Source organism: Urtica dioica, chromosome 11 (assembly GCF_054948205.1).
Source record: "Urtica dioica subsp. dioica isolate 48M chromosome 11, U.dioica_male_clone48M_v1_H2, whole genome shotgun sequence".
Lineage (NCBI taxonomy): Eukaryota > Viridiplantae > Streptophyta > Magnoliopsida > Rosales > Urticaceae > Urtica > Urtica dioica.
The window spans coordinates 6960211-6982521 of record NC_142766.1 but is presented as its reverse complement, the minus strand read 5'-3'; the positions used below and the strand labels follow the sequence as shown (position 1 = coordinate 6982521).

Here is a 22311-nt window from a genome sequence, read left to right as displayed (position 1 = left end):
TATCCCTCTTATTGCATTTTTCAGGATCTGGCATCGGGGGGGATGATTGGCAATGCTAGAGAGGAAGATGGACTCTATGTCTTTGATGAGGGGACTGAATCAAATAAAAGAGGTCAAAGAAATGCTTGTCTGCGAATTATTTCTTTTTCCAGTGATAATGAGTTGTATTTGCTGCATTATAGACTAAGACATCCTAGTTTTTATTATTTGAAAAGATTGTTTCCTAAGTTATTCCTTCATTGTTTCACTGTGATAGGTGTGCATTTGCAAAACATCATAGAAATTCTTATATTCCTCATAATTACAAACCTATGAGTCATTTTACTCTTGTGCATAGTGATATTTGGGGTGCATCTAGAGTATCTACGAAAGAGATGGTTTGTAACAATCATAGATGATCATACAAGGGTAACTTGGGTTTTTTTGCTTAAGGAAAAATCTGAAGAAGAAAATGTGTTTATGAATTTTTATACTATGGTACAAACTCAATTCAATACCAAATATTAAAATGGTAAGAAGTGATAATGGCCGTGAATATTTTTCTCAAAACCTAAACAAATTTTTTGCTGAAAAAGGAATTATTCATCAAAGTTCTTGCATAAATACACCTGCTCAGAATGGAATTGCTTAGAGGAAAAATAGGTATTTACTTGAAGTAACTCGTGCAATCATGTTTTCAACAAAAATTCCCAAATATTTTATAGGGAGATGCTGTTTTACATGCTACATACCTAATTAATCGAATGCCGTAAAAAAAATTTAGGATTTAAGACTCCTATTAACACTCTTCAAGACTGCTTTCCAACAAACAGGTTAATTAGCTCTCTCCCTTTAAATTTTTTTGGTTGCACAATGTTTAATAAAAATCTTGACAAAACAGCAAGTAAATTCGATCCTAAAGGAAAAAATGTGTTTTCTTAGGAATTTCTTCAACACAAAAAAAATATCAATGTTTTGATCCGACAACAAAAAGGATGTTTGTAACAATGGACACTAATTTTGTTGAAAATCAACCTTTTTTTACTACTCATCTTCAGGGGGAGAATTTAATTGAAGATGTAAACAATGTTTTGCAGAAGAATGAAAAGCTTGATTTTCTTGAAATTAATCTAGATGTGCATCATACTACAAACCTAGGTACATCGGAAAATAGTCAAGAATGGGAAACTAATGGAATAAATACAACTGAAACAATATTAGCAAATGATGAGATAAATACAACCGAAACACGGGAAAAAGAAGAGCAATAGATAAGTAAGTTCTTTGGAAAAATTTATGAGAGAAGAATCCAAATCAAAGACTAGAAGAAGTCCCTGATCTTGCACCTATCCATGAATCTGACTCGATGACAGCAAGAGAAAAAGGTAATAATTCTATTGAACTCGACTTACCAATAGCTCTCAGAAAAGAAAAAAAAAGATCATGTGCCAAATACCCTATCTTAAACTATGTCTCTTATTCTAAACTGTCCTCATCATTTGCAACCTTTACCTTTAGTGTCTCCTCTATTACTGTCCCCTCAACCATACAGGAAGCTCTATCTAGACCTGAGTGGAAGAAAACTGTTTTGGAAGAGATGAATGCACTTGAAAGGAATCAGACATGGAAGATTGTACAGCTGCCCAAAGACAAACCAGCAGTCGGTTGTAGATGGGTTTTCACTCCTAAGTTCATGGCAAATGGAATACTGGAGAGGTACAAGGCGAGATTGGTCGCCAAAGGTTATACACAGACCTATGGAATAGACTACACTGAAACTTTTGCACCAGTTGCGAAGTTGAACACTGTAAGAATTCTCTTATCTCTAGCTGTTAACCGAGATTGGCCACTTCAACAGTTAGATGTGAAGAATGCTTTTCTAAATGGAAAGCTTGAAGAAGAAGTGTATATGAATCCTCCTCCGGGATTTGAGAGCAGTTTTGGTTCAAAGGTGTGCAAATTGGAGAAAGCATTGTATGGACTTAAACAGTCTCCGAGAGCTTGGTTTGATAGGTTCACTCAGTTCGTAAAGAGGCATGGATTCAAACATGCTCAAGCTGATCATACACTCTTCATGAAGTTTTCAAGTAATGGGGAGATTGCAATATTGATTGTCTATGTAGATGATATTATCCTTACTGAAGATTACTATGAAGAGACTGAAAGTTTGAAGAAGAAGCTGGCTCATGAGTTTGAAGTTAAAGACCTAGGAGAGTTGAAGTACTTTCTTGCCATGGAGATAGCTCGATCAAGGGAAGGAATTTTTGTCTCACAGAGGAAGTATGTCCTGGATCTTCTACAAGAAACAGGAATGAGTGCGTGCAAGCCAGCAGATACTCCCATTGATCCGAATCAGAAGTTGGGGGATGTCAAAGAGGGAGTTCTAGTCAATATCCAGCAATATCAGAGATTGGTGGAAAGGCTGATCTATTTGGAACATACAAGACCAGACATAGCATTTGCAGTCAACATGGTCAGTCAATTTATGCACTGCCCATATGAAGAGCATCTTGAGGCTACCTACAGGATTCTCAGATACTTAAAAAGCTATCCAGGAAAAGGACTACTCTTCAAAAAGGGCAACAACAGAACAGTTGAGGCCTTTACAGATGTAGACTATGCTGGTTTTGTTACTGATCGAAGATCCACTTTAGGCTACTGTACTTATGTGTGGGAAAACCTAGTGACTTGGAGGAGTAAGAAGCAGAACGTGGTTGCTAGCAGTGCAGAGTAAAAATTTTGAGCTATGGCTAATGGAATCTGTGAACTTCTCTGGATCAAGAGAGTAATGACAGAACTGAAGATGGAAATAGATTTGCCTATGAAGCTGTATTGTGACAACAAGGCAGCGGTTAGCATTTCTCATAATCATGTACAACAAGATTGTACCAAGCATGTTGAAGCGGACAGACACTTCATTAAGGAAAATATTAAAGCTGGGATTGTGTGCACGCCATTTGTATCCACCAAGGATCAAACAACTGACATTTTGACTAAGGGGTTGTTCAAACCAGTGTTCGAACTATTTGTAAGCAAGTTAGGAATGTATGATATATACTTACCAACTTGAGGGGGAGTGTAGAAAACTGTAAACGTGTTAATAATTAGTTAGAGTAAATAGCTGTTATTTATTTAATTACTAGATAATTATTAGCGGTTAGTTAGTTCCTATTCTATAGGCTGAGTTATGGTCAAGTTGTTATTTTCTCATTCTATAAATGTAGATGTCGTATGGCTTGTTCATATATACAAAATATATTTTCTCCCAACTTACACTTACTTAGTATTATGATATTATCAATTCTGTAGCACTGAAGTCCTCTCCACAACACGAGCTCATGAACTCGAGGGCTTCCTTCTTGGAATGCTCGAATGTCCTCCTCAAATTCAGAGCCTAGTTGACGTCAATGGCAACTCCAGTCAAATATTGAACCCCGAGTACTATCTCTGGCTTCGACATGATTCTTTCTCAGTTGGCTTTTCGCCTCCATCTCTGAACGAATGTTAGGTCATGTGAATCGTCGCGTCATCTTTGCCGCAGTCTGGTCGACGCTGAGCAAAATCTTTCAAACCACATCGAAAGCTCGAGTTTTGCAACTTCGATTCGCTCTCTAGACGACGAAGAAAGATAATCTTAGCGTCAACGAATTAATTTTGAAGATGAAGACCATCGCAAACAATCTCAATTGTGGTGATGCCCTAGTGAAAGACGATGACCTAATTCTCTACATCCTTCGACGAACTTGGATCATATTAAGAAATGAGACATCTACACCCCCAGAGGTACAATTTGCCCTTCAATATCAAGAAATGAGGATTAAATCGCTCAATTCGACCACAAACACAGAAAATTACTCAACACCATCAGCGAATTCGACATATCGCGGTGGACGAGGGCAAAATAGAGGTCATGGTAATCGAGGTCGCAACCATGGTGGAAGAGGTGGTCGCAACAACTCCAACAACCACCCGATGTGCCAACTATACGGTCGAACTAGCCATAATCGCCGTCTAATGCTTCCATCGATTCAATGTGCATTTCGATGGTTCAACACCACAGTCACAAGGCTCGTCACCACAGGCACATCAAAGTCATCAAGGGTGCTTAAGCTTACGTTGCCACGACCAATGATGAACAAGCTGGTCAAGAATGGTATCTAGACAGTGGAGTGACGACACATCACTTCCAATCTCTCCAACATCAACAACCAGTATTCTTCTCTCACTATACTTTACATTGGTGATTCATCTTTGAAAATTAATCATGACAGTTTGCTTTTGAAACATATCCTTAACGTAGCACACATAACCAAAAATTAGTTGAGCATCTCTCAGTTCACCAAAGATGATCAAGTTTTGATTGAGTTCTATGTTGATAAATGTCTTATTAAGAACAAGGCTTCGATGAGAGTACTACTGGATGCAGCTCTGAAAGACGACTTGTATTAGCTTGATCTCTTTCAGATTGAAGTTCTTCTCAAGCCAAGACTTCATGCTCTTATGTCAAACTTTGATGGTAATCTGTTTGCTGTATGTGATAAAACGTGTATTGAAGTGTGTAGTAGTCTTGTTGTGCCAAAGTCTGTTGTTTTACTTGTTGATTGTTATGAGCCTAAGTTTAGTGCACCACAACCCGAGTGTGTTCAAGAGTCATGTATGTAGTCCTTTGTGTGTATTATTACTTCAAATCAGTCTAGCACTTTTGATGCCAACACTTGACACATAAGATTAGGCCATGTACCAAAGGATATTGTCACTTGTATCTTGAAACATGTACAATGTAACACCACTTTGAATAAAGATTTCTTTTGTGTTTGATTGTGTGATTGGTAAAATGCACCGGTTTAACTTTAAACCTATCACAACACACACAACCAAACAATTTGAACTAGTTCACTCAGATGTATGGGACCATCACCTGACATCTCTCAACATGGTTTCAAATACAACTATTTTCGAAGTAAATTAAATTAACCTAATGAGTTAATTAATTTAATTAGGTTTGGTGGACTATTTTCTTAATAAAATGAAACTTATGCAATTTTTTAAAAGGAGGGTGGGTTATTGGTCTATCATTTTATAAAATAGTCAAAAGTTTTTTTTTTTTTTTTAATAGCTTACCAGCGCAAAATAAATTAATTGACTGGTTATGTTAATTTAATTTACTCAGAAAATAGTCTTCCAAACCAAAGTAAATTAATTAACCTAATTAGGTTAGTTAATTTACTTCGGCTTGGTATACTATTTTCTTAATAAAATGAAACTTGAGCTAGATCTTTAAAATGAGGTAGCGAATTGACTAGTTGCAACAAATACTTAAAAATAGTGAGAAAATACATAATTTCATGACCGAATTATAAACTTTTGTATTACGTGATCAAATTGTTACGAAATTCTGTATTTTGAGACCGATTTGTCACGAAATTACGAAGAGTATTATAGGGAGTGTTTGGTTCTCAACTCAAAAAGAGTTTTTGAGTTGAAAAAATAGGAAACAAGAAGTGAAAATTGTGTTTGGTTGTGTTTTCGGAAAAAAATTTTAAAAAATTTTGAAGTTGTTTTGTAAAAGAGTAAAGAAAACTGAAAACAAATAAAATGTGTTTTTGGAAAATATTTTCTTCTCTTCTCTCCTCCTTCTCCTCACCCGTGCGCAAGACTTGAAAAAAAAAATCCGGCCATCTTCGTCAATCACCACCGAGCCTCACCATCGCCGCTAAATAGTTTTCATTTTTTTCGTTTTTTCATTTTTTCAAAAACAAAAATGAAAACTATATCAAACAGTTTTTTTTTCAGTTTTTTCAATTTCTCAAAAACAAAAATGAAAACTGTACCAAACAGCTTTTTAAAAACAACTACAAAATAATTTTTCAGTACAACTACAAAAATTAGAAAATAGAAAACAAAATTTTTTTGAGTTAACTACCAAACGGCCCCATAGTCTTTGCATAATTCATTTAATGATAAAATTGTCAAAATTTGTTGATTTTGGTTAAGTAATAATCTTTTGGTCAAAATTTCCAAATAAAACCCATTATAAGTTCACTAATTATTACTCTAGTATTCATTTCTCCTCTTTGCTTGCCCAGCACCCTTTTGCTCTCGACCGCCATTGTTGGAGAAAGCTCGAGGGGAAGAAAATGGCGGACCCACCGCAAGCGCAGAAATCGGAAGCAGAGATTGAAGAGATGCTCGATCGAATGCTCACACGCCTCGCTCTCTGCGAGGACTCCAACATCCAAAACCTCCTCTCCAAGCTCCTTCCCATCACCATTTCCTCTCTCTCCTCACCCTCCTCCGCCGTCCGTACCAAGGTTTTCCTCTCTCTCTTTTCCTATGCCGAGACTCTACTTATATGCCTTAGTTGTTATCGGAGCGTTTTCAAGCCGTGTTTTTAGGGATTTCAAATTAGCGATCCAGTTGACTCGTTTTTGTGTATCTTTGTAAACCAACTAAAGTGGTGTGAGCTTTTTTGGTTGGAATTGATGACTACGCAGGTTCTTGAGATATTGAGTCACGTGAACAAGAGAGTGAAACATCAGTTTGAAATTGGTCTTCCATTGTTGGAACTGTGGAATATATATTCAGAGCCTAATGCTGCTCCAATGGTTCGGAATTTTTGTATTGTCTACATAGAAATGGCGTTTGAGCGTGTACCAACTAAGGTGCGTGTATTATTTTTTAATGTTTGGTGATTGAATTGTTCTTTTATGTTTGTTGTTGTTATTTTTTTGTTTTTTGTTTTTTTTTTCTAGCGAAGATTGCGTACATGTTTCAAATTTGCGATGTCACTTTATTGTACAGGAAAAAGAAAATTTGGCACCTATGCTTCTGGTTAATGTTTCAAAGCTTCCTCATCAGCACCAAGAGATCATTCTTCGAATCACAAGCAAGGTATTTTTCTGTTGATTCGGGTGGTTAATTTGGAGTAGTGCAAGTATTTTAATAACCATTTTATATCACTCTTCTGTATAGTTTGCTTTGTTCTTTGCAATTAACCATATGTTTGTTCTACTTTTATATTATAAATTGAGTTTTGCACTCAATTCTTGACCTTGGCACCATTATGTGTGTGTGTGTTTGTTGACGGGTGGCCATTCCCAACCTTTCTATCCAATTGGTTTCAGGTTATCGGCGATTGTCATTCTACTCGAGTTGATGATGAAGTTGTTGCAAAATACAGGGAACTTTGTGATTCTCAGGACAGGCAGATGTTTATTGATTTTTGCCTCCATACAATTTTGTACCAGCCATCTACTCAAAGGTCAGTAAATTATATTGAAGAACAGTTTTCTTTTTCTATTTCCAAATAGCTTTTTGGTACAATGATGAAGTTCTATAAGGAGTTGTGTGCATCTGTGCAGCAGAGCATGCCCACCTGGGCTTTCAATCTCGCAAGCCAGCCGTGTAACTGGAAAACAAACTTTGGATAGAGATATACTTTTGATGAGAAAGGTAAATTTGGTTTGATAATGACGACTTTATGGGAATACATACAGATTTTTCTAGGTACACCATAGTGAGCAATATGCGGTGATGTCATCATTATTTTTTAAGGGAAATTTCTTTTGGCCATGAAGCCACGAAGTTGAGCAATATGCTGTGATGTCATCACTATTTAGCGCACGGTCTTAGGAAAAGTTGCTTCCTTAGCTCTAATTGGGGGAAATGTGGTCAAAGAGAAGTCAAATGAATTTTTACGATTTACAGGGAGATTTAGTCATTTGCAATGATATAAGATTCTTGAATTCTATTTATATTCATTCGGTTTGAACATTGTTCTGTTACTATGCTTGTTTCGTATGAAATGTATTTTTGGTCATCTGACGGTAATGCACCATTTTGATTTTCTACAAGCAGTTGGGGATCTTAAATATCGTTGAAGGAATGGATCTGGTACCTGAGCTTGTTTATCCACTCTATCTGGCTGCTTCTGTTGATTAGTATGCAATTTCTTCAGTTACTTTTGAGCTATGTTTTTCAGTAATATGATTATAAGAACAAAAACATACTTAAATTGAAACACCAAGTACAACGAAAAGAGAACAAAGAGTCATCATTTAATGAAATGAATATGAGACAAATGAAGTAATGTGTCTCAATAATAATTTTTTACTTTTCATTTTTGTATAACAAAACTGATAATAAGTCTCTGTTGATTGATTTTAGTCAAGAGGGTGTTGCAAAGAGAGGGGAGGAGCTTCTAAGAAAGAAGGGTAGCGGCACAAACCTGGAGGATTCCAACCTTATAACCAAACTTTTTCTGCTATTTAATGGTATATAAATAATTTCTGCTCTATTGGTGTTTTTATTTCTTGGCTGACTTAAATAAAATATAATTGAATTAGCGATAATATGGAAAGCTAATATTTTAAGCTAGCACATTATAATGCAATTACCAATGGTCTGTAAAAAAAACCCCTCTTTATTATAATTGTTTTTTTAAGAAGCAGAATTTTATTAACAAAAGATGAGAGGTAAGATATTAACAGAAGTAAAATAGAAAGAGAGAAAGGAAACTAAAGTAGAAGAATGAAAAACCCTGCCCGGTTAAATCATAACTGCAGCCTAGGTTACATTATATATTTTATCAGGTTAAAGAAGAACCCACATGAATTTGGGTCCCATCGCAATTTAGCATGTATACATGTCCATGTACATCATTGCACACAGGAATATGAGGTAACAATTCATCGAATGCATGTGAGGGAAAGTTAAACATTGTTTCTGTTATGGGTCATGTGCAATAATAGCCTTTGCTTCCATTTTTAGTGCATAATTGACAGACATGTTAAACTTTATGTAGGTACTGCTGGCTCTCAAAGTGCTGCTGTGGAGTCTAAGGTTGCTCCTGTGAGTCCTGTTTTCAAAGCAAAGCTCATGTCAATTTTTTGCCGATCCATTACAGCAGCGAATAGTTTTCCATCAACTTTACAGTGCATTTTTGGTTGCATATATGGTATGGTATGCGTACAGGGTCAAATTTGTTTCTTGTTCTTAAAGGTTTCTTAATTTTTAGGGTTATACAATTTATTTATTTATTCATTCAAGCAGTGTTTAATTCATTATCCTTGTAAGTAACGCTGTAGTTAATATATGTAATGTAAAGTATCCAAGCCTTTGGTATTAATTCTGAAAGCATATGCTACTAAAAATAAATAAGCATTTACTTTTGAACATTCGCCATCTTCAAATACATCACCAAGGCTAATCTCTGTATGCCAATACATATGGTACCTTGTAATATAAACTTTTTTTTTTCTTTTCATTTTTTGTTTTTGTTTTTGTTTTTGTAAGAGAAACTGATATTTCTATTGATAACTGAAAAAAAATGTACAAGACCCTTTTTATCCTAACTTACTAGCATCTAAAGTATATTGAAAACTACAAGCTTATAGGCTTAACCTCGGTTGCATTCAAGTTTTATGTGGGCTACCGTGAGCTAAATATTTAGATGTTTGTACTGTGTATTGAAAGGAAACGACACTACATCAAGGTTGAAGCAGTTGGGAATGGAGTTTACAGTATGGGTATTTAAACATGTAAGTAATTTGTTTCTATTTTTCGAATTTGCATGTATTTCCAGAACACTTTTCTAATATTTTTTTATTGCTTTGCGCAGTCACAAATCAATCAGCTTAAGCTGATGGGTCCGGTGATACTGAGTGCAATTGTGAAGTCACTGGACAATTCTTCAAACGTTGAGACAGGTTCGTCATTTTAGTCTGGAGGATTAGTTTCTTAATATTTATCACTTTAAAACATCAGATAAATTATAATCATATTCGATTGTGTATCAATTTAATCAGATGCTACTGCGAGGGATACCAAAGTTTTTGCTTTCCAAGGCATTGGATTGCTTGCGCAGCGCATGCCACAACTTTTTAGGTTTGCGCCTTTGTTTGAACTTAATTATCAACTTTCTTTGTTGCAGCTATGCTTTTCAATCTTCAATTTAAATTCAAAAGTAAAAAGTTGTTCGTGACTTTTTTTTTTTCAGAGATAATACTGACATGGCTGTGCGTCTTTTTGGTGCACTGAAAGCAGAACCTCAAGCTCTTCGCTTTATTATTCAAGAGGCAACTGTTTCCCTTTCTAGTGCGTATAAGGTATTGAAGTTACTCACTTTCTGCTTGAAATATTCTCCCGCTATTTCCTTCTAACAATTATTCTGACAACCCATTTTAATTTTATTCAAGATAAAATATCAAGAATCCAATTACAGAGTATATAACATAATGTCAGCTCATAAGTTGGAAAGCTAATCTCTTGCAACCAGGTTATTGTAAGATGATCCATATATGAAAATTCGTAAAATAATTGTTTGTGCAATCAAGAAACCTGTCCCAGGATAATACAGAATCAGCAAACTAGAGTATTTATTTTCCTTTGTCAACGAATTAACCTATTTTTTAAAATAAAAGTAAAATCGTTCATGTTATACATAAATGCATATTCTGCTTTCTGTGAACCTTTTCTGGGGATTTATTACAGTAATACTATTATTGTTTTGGTGGAAGTGGACTTTACATCTGATTCTATATGCTGATACTAGCTTTTGGGTATTAGGGAGCCTCAGCTGCTGTATTAAAAGACTTAGAGACACTGTTGCTGAGAAGCTCTCAAGAGGTACTCTTTTGCATACATGGGTTTGTGCTCCACTTCGAATTTTCTAGGCCATTATTGTGGAGAAGTATCTCAGGTTATCAGTAGCATACACTTTAACTAATTTGTTGTACTGGCCTAGGATCAAAGCGAAATAAGATATTGCGCTGTGAGGTGGGCTACCCAGTTGTTTAACATACAACATTGCCCTAGTCGGTATATTTGTATGCTTGCCGCATCCGATTCTAGTTTGGATATAAGGTATCATACTATTTGCCTTTCATTTGCACTTGAAGTAAAACAATAGTCAATTATTTTTTCTGCGTTTATTCTAGCATATATTTGGCCTGGTCCATGGGCTAAACTCTGTGTTTTTTTATTTTTATTTTTACACGTCTCCATATATCTCTTTCACTTACCTGCTTAAAAGTAACCGGGGGTGATACTGATAAAAAATAAATCAACAGTTTTCGATCCAAAAGCTACAAAATGTTATAATTACAAGATTAACGAATTCAAATGCAGAAAATGATTACCAATAAAAATGCTAACCAAGCATTCAAGAGACTTATGGATACGTAAGAGAAATACTGCAAGTAAGTCTCCAAACTGCTGCAGACCACTTTGGTTTAACCGTCTCACTTTAGGAGACATGCGGAATTTTTATTTTTATCTTTAAAGAAACAAAATATTTTACTACAACGGCGAGTCGTGAAAGCGTAAAAATGTACAAAAACAAACTGCAAGATAGGCAAAGGAGTACGGAGCAAACTCTAATCGAACATGCCACCCTGAAACCCCAAGACCAACACTTGACAGCAAAAAGACACCCAGGGAAAGGAAATTACAGACAGCTAGACCAATCTCGAAACAAATCCTCCGAAGTATACATTTTGAACTCATTACAACAAGAAAACAGGCATGCGGAATTATAAATCTCCATTGCCCCTGTTTCCGCTGTAGTAAAGACCACATGAGACCCAGCCCCTAATTAATCTCTGTCATCAAGTACCATAACAAACCATCTTGCACTAGTTTTGCCTCCAAGACTGGTCAATGCTGCCATTGTATAGGCTGTAGCACAACTAGCTTTTTTACTAGTTGTCTGAGTTGGCAACTCTATGCCCTCGTAGCAGTTGATGCCCCAGATGACCAGTTATCATTGCATAGCACTAGTGTGAAAAGCATTATGATCTCGAAACATTTTAATTGTACCTGAGGACATTTGGTCAAATATCCCTTTCTCGATAGCCGTGAGTATTTGGGTTTTGTGCTACAAATCCCTCGGTGCCTTGGCTAGCCGACCAGGAGACCCTGCCAGTAGCCCTACATGTAGTTCTAGGGGGGAATCAAACTTGGTACTTCCTGCCGAGGCCCCGTGGGTTACACGGGTGACGCACATAAAAAATGTTATTTTACCTTAAACGTCAAATTAAGTTTTTAACTACTGCACCATAATAGTATTGTAGAACAACATGCTAAAAAATTCATTGTGGGTTCTACCTATAATTTATTAACGTTCATTTTTAAAAAAAAAAAATGAACATAAAAAGTATGCAATCAGACAAAAAATTATGTTCAATTTTCCAAATAAAGATTATACAATTGTCTAAGATTGCTAGATTCTACTTTTTTTTTTCAGCCTGAAAATAAAAAGATAATGAATTTTATATGAAAACGCACAACTCTTTTGATGAACACGACAAACTCAACATGATAAAATATTTTTATTCACTACAAAATTCAAAGTCTCTAACTACACAAGATATTGATAATTATTGTCAGTAGATGTCATTGAGGATGGAAAGTTCAACTTATATTTATTATATATGTGGCTTTTTATCAGGTGGATGCTGTAAAATATAACAGTTTTGTGATGATTTCCATTGTTGAGTAAGAAGGTTATACAGTTTTAATGTGGTTTAACATTTGCTTGAAGTGACTTGAAGCATGTAAAACTCTCTTTCTTTCTATCCCTCACTGTCACTCACACGCTTAAAATTTTGCTTTTTACAGGGAAATGTCTCTTGAAGGCCTTTCTCTATTGAAAGACGGTGGGCGAAGCATGAATGGCAAATCTGATGCGCATTATCCAAAGCTGGGAGAAATGCTAGATTATATTCTCAGACAGCAGCCAATGTTATTAAACTCGACTGAAATGAGGGACCAAAAGCTTGTTTTTCCTTCAAGAACCTATGTGGTTTTGATACAGTTCTTGTTGAAGTGCTTTCAGTCAGAGGTCAATCAAAATAAATCTACAGAAGGGTCACCTGTAAATGGCTCTGCTGTGGAAAATATGTGTTTGCTGCTAGAACATGCTATGGCTTTTGAAGGATCTGTTGAATTGCATGCTAATGCTTCCAAGGGATTGATTGAAATCGGATCTTGTGTTCCAGAGGTCAATATTCCAAACCTTTATCATGCTTACAAAAAACGTAATATTTATATGTCTCTTTCGTTTTTCCATGCTTCTGATGTACGGTTCTTCTAGATGATAGCGTCTCACTATGCTCAAAAAGTACCATGGCTCAAGCAACTGCTTAGTCATGTGGACTTGGACACTCGTGAATCTGCAGCGCGATTACTTGGAATAGCTTCCTCTAATCTTCCAATTGCCACATCATCTGATATAATTAGTGAACTTATTGCCACAATCAGTAGAGCACAGAAGTTGAGGTTTGTATATTCTCAAATTTTGGTATGGCTGCATTTTGGCTGTATAGACTTTAAGGGTTTATCTTTTGAACATCTAGCATGTGTCTGGGCGAATGCCTTTATTGTCTCAATCCCCCTTTTGTAATGACGCGTTTCTCTATTTTTTCCCCTTTATTAATAAAATTCTCCCTATTTCCAGTGTATAATACAATTCTCTCTCTCTCTCTCTCTCTCTCTCTCTATATGCTTATTATTAAGTATTAACAAAAATTTCACTAAAATGAATATCATCTATTTCATATCTTAATCATCAAAGATTGCTAAACATAAATTTATGCTATTGCAGATTTGAAACTCAACATGGAGTGATATGTGCGATTGGATATGTTACTGCAGATTGTGTATCTAGAATACCTTCTGTAAGCCACATGTTTCCTTTATTTTCGTACACTTTCCAAGGATATCTCGCCTCTTCCAGAGGTGTTCCACAAATATGATGCAATGTTGCAAAAGATTTTCTGAAGCATCACATGATTTTTGTGCAGATCCCTGAGACACTGCTGCAGACAACTCTCAAATTTGTTGCTGATATTGTTAGTTCTGAAACTGCTACGCTGGCCTCAGTCGCAATGCAAGCCCTGGGTCATATTGGGTTGCGCGTTCCGTTGCCACCACTTCTTAATGATTCTAATTCAAGTAACTAAATCTGTCTTCGAATCAATGACTTCTATAACCACCCTTACTTGCTACGTAACAAGTAATTCCCTCTATTATTGCAGTTGATATTCTTACAATCTTACACGAAAAGCTGAGCAAGCTCTTATCTGGGGATGACATGAAAGCAATTCAGAAAATAGTTATTTCCATTGGGCATATTTGTATAAAGGAAACATCAGCTTCTTGTCTGAATCTTGCTCTTGACTTGATTTTCAGTCTTCGCCGGTCAAAGGTTGGTATTTTAATTAATTTATTTTTACATGTTTTAGTTGATCTGCTTTGTTCATACCGTTCTAGTTAATATTGTAAGGTTTTACATACCAATTTGGTATAGTAAAAACGATACTTCGAGTATCTTTGGCTAAACTGAAATCTAGTTGTAGGTTTTACATACCAAATTGTTCAAATTTCTAATTAACTAAGCCTCTAAAAGTTTGTGAATTGGTAAATAGCCAATGTTTCGTTAATTATAGGTAAATAGCCATATAGTTCGCATGTGTCATCATGCGTTAATTCTCATTCTATATATACCCCTTTACGTATTACGTAAATTTGGGTATTAATGTAAATTTGGCCATGTTAATAAATAGGCATGACTATTTACTTACAAATAACGAAAGATTGGCTATATAGCAATTTTATTATGTTTATAAGGCTATATATCTAGCGAACCCCGAATTGTTATAGTATTTTACTTTGGGATCAGCTTAAACCATTGGTTTGTTCATGGATTTTCTTTATAAAAATCCTTCTTATATAACAGCTGCGCTTAAGAGAAGGCTGATTTTCTTTTTGTGAGTTCCATTCCCGTACTTTTATCTGTTTTCTCTGGTTTTGAAATTTTCAGTTAGGTTGTCTTTTTCAATTCTTAATTACAAAGAGTAAAGGAAGCAGTTTAAGATAAGTGGCAGTGTCAATTCTTGTAATTTTCTTAAACTAGATTTGGATGAGTTGCATACTTGAAACATTCAAGGAAAATCTGTACAACTCTTACATTTTCTAGTTGACAGTTGCAAGGAAAATATGGAACCATAATTTTTATGTATTTACCAACTTAGTAGAATATTTGTGATAATTTAGGAAATGGTGTTTTTTCTGACAGTTTTTGTGGTCTATAGGTCGAAGATGTCCTTTTTGCTGCCGGAGAGGCTCTTTCGTTTTTGTGGGGTGGAGTTCCCGTAACTGCTGATGTGATTCTCAAAACTAATTATAGCACCCTTTCTATGAGTTCTAACTTTCTTATGGGTGATGTGAACTTGTCGGTATCAAAATATAGCACTGGTGGAGCAGATTCACCAAGTGAAGATTGTCATCCCTTGGTTAGAGATGCTATTAGGAAAAAGCTTTTTGATGAACTTTTATTCAGCACAAGGAAAGAAGAGCGATGTTCTGGAACTGTCTGGCTTTTATCGATCACAATGTATTGTGGCAATCATCCTGCCATCCAGAAAATGCTTCCTGAAATTCAAGTATGTCAAGCAGAAGGAAACTTTTCATCTGATTATTTTAATACTCATCATTGTCTATTTTTCATTTTAGACTTTTCCTTGAACTTTTAGCCTTCTCAGCAAAGATCACGATATTGTTGACGTTTGACTCTTCTTAAGTTATTACTGAACTTGTTTTTTTTGTTTTTTGTTTTTTTGTTTTAATAAATAATAAAGCTGGGATATTTGCTGATAAATAGTGTGGATACTTTTAAATTCATTCCAGGGAAATGATTAATGAACAAAAATGAGAAAAATCATAAAGTCCCATTTCATGCCTTGATAATACAATAGGCTGAAAAATTATGCGTGAAGCTCCAACTGTAACTATTTGTGTTAACACAGGAAGCCTTTTCACACTTACTTGGGGAGCAGAACGAACTGACACAAGAGCTAGCTTCACAAGGCATGAGTATTGTGTATGAACTTGGAGATGAACCAATGAAGAAAAACTTGGTAAATGCGCTTGTGAGCACCCTTACTGGTTCAGGAAAGAGGAAAAGAGCAATCAAGGCAAGTTGGTCCCTCTCTCTCCCTCTCCACATTTTCTATATTTGGCTTCGTTTCTAATATAATAAGTGTTGCAGCTTGTTGAAGATACTGAAGTGTTTCAAGAGGGAGCGATTGGGGAGGGTATGAATGGTGGGAAGCTCAGCACTTATAAGGAGCTTTGCAGCTTAGCGAATGAGATGGGACAACCAGACCTAATATATAAATTTATGGATCTGGCAAATCATCAAGCTTCTCTAAACTCAAAAAGGGGCGCGGCCTTTGGATTTTCTAAGATAGCAAAGCAAGCAGGGGATGTTCTTAAGCCTCATTTACGTACACTTATCCCAAGGCTTGTCCGTTATCAATACGACCCTGAAAAAAATGTGCAGGTAGATCTCCTTGAACCAACTGAAATCGTCATCGTCGGAAGCTTTTAAAAAGTTGATCTATTAAGATTCCACGCTTTGCTGTAAAATTATTAGTATTTTTATTATTGTCGTTATTTAGAAAAAGATCAGTAACATGCTGCAAAAAAAAAAAAAAAAAAAAAAGAGGGGAAAAATGAGTTGTTTTCCGAGGTTGGTGGCCAATATCTTTGCTATAACCTTTTACTTTTGTGATGATAGGTGTACTGATTTCCTCACTGATCATACATATATTGGTACTTAGGTGCTCATTTCCTTTCTTGTGATTTTCTTGTGTTTATAGGATGCAATGTCACACATATGGAAGTCACTTGTGGAAGACTCGAAGAAGACCATCGACGAGCACTTTGATGATATTATTGAGGATTTGTTAGTGCAATCTGGCTCTAGGCTTTGGCGTTCACGGGAAGCATCCTGTCTTGCTCTTGCAGATATCATTCAAGGCCGGAAATTTGAACAGGTTTAACCATATATCGTATAATATGTATCACATAAGTGTTTGCCATATGTGGTACCTAGGATAGCCTAGTGGTAATTCCACACCACCTCCTGTGTGGAGGTCGTGGGTTCAATCCCCAGTGCAGCAAAGCTGCCTTCAAAAAAAAAAAAAAAAAAGAGTGTTTGCCATATCTTCTCAACTGATGTCTTACTTTTTGGCAAGCTCCATCCCCTCATATTTATTATATTTCTCTTAAAAACAATTGTCTTCTTGTGATAGGTTGGAAAACATCTGAAGAAATTATGGTCAACTGCCTTCCGTGCCATGGACGACATCAAAGAGACTGTTCGGATTTCCGGTGAAAAGTTATGTCGTTCTGTTACTTCATTGACTATTAGGCTATGTGACATATCCTTAACAGATGTTGCACATGCAAGCCAAGCCATGGATATTGTTCTTCCTGGTCTGCTAGGAGAGGGCATCTTAAGTAAGGTTGGCAGTGTCCGCAAGGCATCTATTGCAGTAGTTATGAAGCTTGCAAAGGTGACTTCATTTTACTTGGCAGTTTACTTGTCTACATTCTTAAAGCTAGTCCGTTTTCCATAATATTCCCAAGATCGTGACTGACTTATGGGTTTACCAACGTATTTATAGGGTGCAGGAACTGCTCTCCGTCCACATTTATCTGATTTGATCTGTTGCATGCTGGAAAGTTTATCTAGTCTTGAAGACCAAGGGCTTAATTATGTCGAGGTTGTAAGAATTAATATTAAATTCTCTCGTTCAGGATGAATATCATGCGCAGTCTAACATATTTTTTTGTTTGTGCTTCTTTCTAGCTCCATGCAGCAAATGTTGGAATACAAACAGAAAAACTTGAAAACTTGAGAATTTCAATTGCCAAAGGCTCTCCAATGTGGGAAACTCTTGATCTGTCCTTAAATGTTGTGGATACTGCGTCAATAGATCAACTGGTTCCTCGCCTTGCCCAATTGGTCCGGTCTGGAGTTGGTCTCAACACCAGGTAATACTTTTTTCAATCACAATCTGTCCTTGATTTTAGGTTTTAAGACTGGAATGGTGGATTGATATTGTTTCTTAGTTTTATTGAAAGACAAGAGGGGCTAGCTCGTAAGCACCCCCGTCCCATCAAATAAGGAGATGGATTTGCGAAAGCAAAGATGATAAAAATAATATTGTATTTTGTTAATGGTCATCTATATTATGATTTATATCATGTGAGGAAAGAAAAAAATATGCAGAAGTTCTTTTATCCAATACCAGAATGGGAAAATGACACCCTATGTTTTACACTCCATTTAAACTGTTAGGGGTGTTCTATTTATTTATTTGTCTACTGACATTATTCTCCCCACTGTCTCACGCTATTGTAAAAAATATATATTATGCTTGTGATTTAACAACCCCAACCCCGAATTCTCTCGACTTTAATGTATGATATTTTTAAAATGACAAAAAAAAAAAAAAACTTAATAAGTTGTTTGTCTATAAATTTTTCTGTTACTCATGACGACGAGTCGACGAATAGTGTGATGACTAGGGTTAGTGTTTGTCTAATTTATAAGGTTCATAATTTTTCTTTTGCCATTTATAAAATCTTTATGCTTCAAAGTGAACGAAAGTTGAGGTTAGGGGCTGTTTTGACAAATAGAGTTGGTGTTTGTCCAATTTCTTAGGTTAATTAGCTTTTTTAGCGATTATGAAAGCTTTATGCATCACAGTCGGCAATACTCAGGCTTAGGTGGTAATTTAATAATATGTAAATATGAGGGTTTTCAAACCACAAACCCAAAATTACGACGGTTTCCGTATGATAAGAGTGTAAAAGAGATGGTAGGATTGTGTGAATTAAATGCATGCTCGCTCTGTATACAAAGTATATGAGAAATTAGCTTTTACCTGGAGTTTCTTTGACCATTTTATTTTTCCCTTGCAGGGTTGGCGTTGCCAACTTTACAAGCATGCTTGTACAAAAAGTAGGTGGTGATATCAAACCTTACACAGCCATGTTATTGAAGCTGTTGTTCCCAGTCGTTAAGGAAGAAAAAAGCAATGTTGCGAAACGTGCCTTCGCTAGTGCTTGTGCTATAGTGTTGAAGTATGCAGCCACACCTCAGGCCCAGAAGTTAATTGAAGATACCACAGCGCTGCATTCTGGTGACAGAAATTCACAAATCACATGTGCAATTCTATTGAAAAACTATGCATCAATGGCCTCAGACGTTCTGAATGGATATCTTGCTCTAATTATTCCTGTTATTTTTATATCAAGGTCTGACGCATGTTTCTTGTTCTTCAAGGCAATGGCATTTTTTTTTTGCCATAATACATTTTAGTAAAACTATGGATGGAGACTCAAACTACTAGCTCTGGATCATCTGTAAAAAAGAAAGATTAGTGAATGTAACAGCTCTTAACTGAAAATGCATAAGATCCATGAATTAAAATATGCTGAAAAATTATTGTCATCTTCATTTTGAATGATGTAACCTCGCTTTTTATTTATTTATTTTTTTTAGGGGCAGAAGCTCTAAAAAATTAAATAGAATTTTAAGAAGCCATTTTGTTTGTATATCTTGTTCAATGATATAGATTTTGCCTTGCAGGTTCGAGGATGACAAGCACGTATCCGGTCTGTTTGAGGAGTTGTGGGAAGAGAATACAAGCAGTGAAAGAATAGCTCTCCAGTTATACTTGGCTGAGATTGTCTCCCTCGTTTGTGAGAGCATTACATCCTCGTCATGGTCAAGTAAAAAGAAGGTCAATCATATGTGTTTCTCTCACTCTTTTTTTCCTTTCATTTTTTCTTTCTTTAATTGCTTCATTTCTGCCCTCCCGTGTATAATAATATATCTCATCGCTTTCCCAAAAAAAAAAAAAAATATTTAATATTTTTTTACACATCTATCAAGTTGTTGATTCGTTGTATGAATTTTATCTTGAATTTCAGTCTGGTCTAGCAATTTGCAAACTAGGTGAAGTTTTAGGTGAATCTCTGGCTTCTCACCATCGTGTACTACTTGAGGCTGTTTTGAAAGACATTCCTGGACGTTTATGGGAGGTAAGATTCTCCTTTTTTATGTTGGTTAATGTATTTATTCATTTAACATTATCGAGAGCCTAAACAGCTTATTTATCCACTAGTAGAATGGGAAATGTGCTTATAAGAAGAAACTAATTCGTCAAAGCTGTAAAAGTATAAGCGATATGAAACGCCAACATGTAATCCTGCATTAGAAGCAATTTTCTTTCAGTTAATGACAACTCAAAATATATAGCTAATTCAATGTGGAAAGACAATTCTGGGTTAGTGAGCGGCTGAGCACAAAGATGTTAATCTGGAAACAGGTCACATGTGAAAACATTTTTAAGGGAATTCAAATTGCTAAACCATCCCCTGCTTAAATTCATCTCCTCTTGGATTATATATATATTTTTTTTTCAATTTTTGTCTGCTAATATCAAGGTGAACTAAACAGGGCAAGGAAGCTCTACTTCAAGCAATTGGTGCTCTTTCCAAGTCCTGTCACATAGCAATTTCTAGTGACAACCCTTCTGCACCTAGTACTATATTGAGTGTTGTATCATCTGCTTGTACTAAAAAGGTGAAAAAATACCGTGAAGCTGCTTTTGCTTGTCTTGAGCAGGTAACTATATCCTCCTTTTATTTTGTAAATGGTAAACTGTAATTTCCATTGTACTTTTCTTTAAAAAGAATTTCTGTTGATCATCTCCCCTCCACTGGAACTTGCTTTTTCACTTATTCAAATCTCTTTATCATACCCTTGTTTCAGGTTGTAACAGCATTCGGTAATCCAGAGTTCTTTAAATCAATTTTTCCCATGCTGTTAGATATGTTCAAGTCTGTGGCTCCTAGCAATTCAGGGAAGGCAACTTCATCAGGCGATACAGGTAAAGATGGTTGCAAAAACAGCTATGCTTCGGTTTAGTCTTGAAGACAGTGTTTTGAAGATTCCTGATAGTCAGTATTGAAAGTATTTTATTCTGAGCTTGTTGTATATCATATCAATCGCAGAAGTTGATACTGCTGGAGAGATATCAGTTCCAAGTGATAAAATTTTGGACTGTCTGAAATCCTGCATCCATATAGCGCATATAAACGATGTTCTAGACCAACAAGAGAACTTAATGCATGTTCTAGTTACTTCTCTTTCCCCTGGGTTTCCTTGGACTGGTAAGTTCTCTTTCCCATTGCCCTTTTTTGCTAAATACCACGTGGGTTTGTTGCTTCTACTAATAGAAACATTCGTTTGTAGTCAAAATAGCGGGATTTTCAGCAGTAAAAGAACTCTGTTCAAAGCTTCGTGAGGTTTTGGATAATTCAACGGAAACTTCTACACACCCTAAGATAGCTTCTTTTGTCAACGAGGTAACAGTCAAAGTTAAAATTCCAATACAAAACTTAGAACACAAATAAAACTCGCTGTGGAATCTCACTCTTCTTCTCTTCAGATGTGTGGAATGTTGTCACCTAAGGTCGTTGAATGTCTGCATACCGTGAAGATAGCTCAGGTACTGCATTTACCTCGGCTAACAATATGGTTTCACCATGTACTAAAATGACACGATGCAATAAATAATACGGTCTTTTAAACGAATTCCTTGTCTCATTTAATGTTAGGTTCACATAAATGCTTCGGAGTGTCTTCTTGAAATGTTCAAACTATACGGAGATATCCCATCAGCTTGCCGGGCAGAGAATGCAGGGCTTAAAAATGAGCTTCTTCACGTGCACGAAGTAGAGAAAAATGGGGAAGCCAAGTCCTTTCTCAAGAGATGTATTGACATCCTTGACAACCTAACTCCTTAGTCCTGCTCAAGAGACCTAAGTTTATATCGGTTACACACATTGGCATTAGTGGAGTTTCGTGTGCAAGTCGTTTCAATATGCCTGTGGAAACAAAGAAATGGTTTTTTCAATTTTTACATGTTTGTTCCATTCATAGGGAACGGATTTCAGTTATAATTTATTATTTTATATGCACAGTACCAAGAATAGAAAATTTAGGAAGTTTACAACCGCTTCTAGTGTTTTAGGTAATCAAGTATGTAACTTGTGACAAGTTGAGTATGGCTATATTTTTAAACGAAGGCATGGTTCCAGTGGCGAAAACTTGAGAATTGTTATTGTTATTATTATTCTGTTAAATGTATTTATTTATAGATGAAAACCGGGAAGTTAGATTTAAGGGATTATTCCTATTCTATGACTTGTACAAAGATTTTGGACCAAAATCTACTAAACCCAAATAAATCCTAAACTATGACTACCTATTTTCACTAAATACAAAAATACCCTTACTTTTAATAATATTTGATTTTCTTTCTTATTTAATTATTTGACTTTCTTTTTTTATTTTTGGATTAATGGGATGAGTTATTCACGTCCCTCTCTCTTCCCTCTCTTTTCCTGCGTATTTCATGTCTATGTGTCTTCCCTCACGTCTCACGTTTTTGGGTTTTCGTTGAAGAT

The 22311-nt window shown here is 35.8% G+C and overlaps 1 protein-coding gene across 2 annotated transcripts; it reads left to right on the top strand.

Annotated features, from left to right (window-relative positions):
• The first annotated feature begins 6036 nt into the window (after positions 1 to 6036).
• On the top strand, positions 6037 to 22009 carry LOC149380916 (ARM repeat superfamily protein). 2 transcript variants are annotated; one of them, XM_089630161.1, is made up of 35 exons: positions 6037 to 6290; positions 6474 to 6641; positions 6781 to 6870; positions 7104 to 7240; positions 7344 to 7431; positions 7837 to 7919; positions 8146 to 8252; positions 8783 to 8935; positions 9454 to 9518; positions 9599 to 9686; positions 9786 to 9864; positions 9977 to 10085; positions 10546 to 10605; positions 10724 to 10842; positions 12598 to 12979; positions 13073 to 13257; positions 13583 to 13655; positions 13782 to 13932; positions 14016 to 14185; positions 15072 to 15422; positions 15786 to 15953; positions 16028 to 16321; positions 16641 to 16817; positions 17076 to 17339; positions 17451 to 17549; positions 17636 to 17820; positions 18754 to 19089; positions 19424 to 19577; positions 19768 to 19878; positions 20297 to 20464; positions 20612 to 20729; positions 20854 to 21012; positions 21095 to 21207; positions 21291 to 21350; positions 21460 to 22009. In XM_089630161.1, the coding sequence occupies exons 1-35, from the start codon at positions 6117 to 6119 to the stop codon at positions 21646 to 21648; spliced, it is 5427 nt and encodes a 1808-aa protein (XP_089486287.1). In that variant the 5' UTR covers positions 6037 to 6116; the 3' UTR covers positions 21649 to 22009. The 2 variants fall into 2 exon arrangements, with proteins under 2 accessions (XP_089486287.1, XP_089486286.1); XM_089630160.1 differs by having other exon boundaries at positions 7341 to 7431.
• Positions 22010 to 22311: the final 302 nt, after the last annotated feature.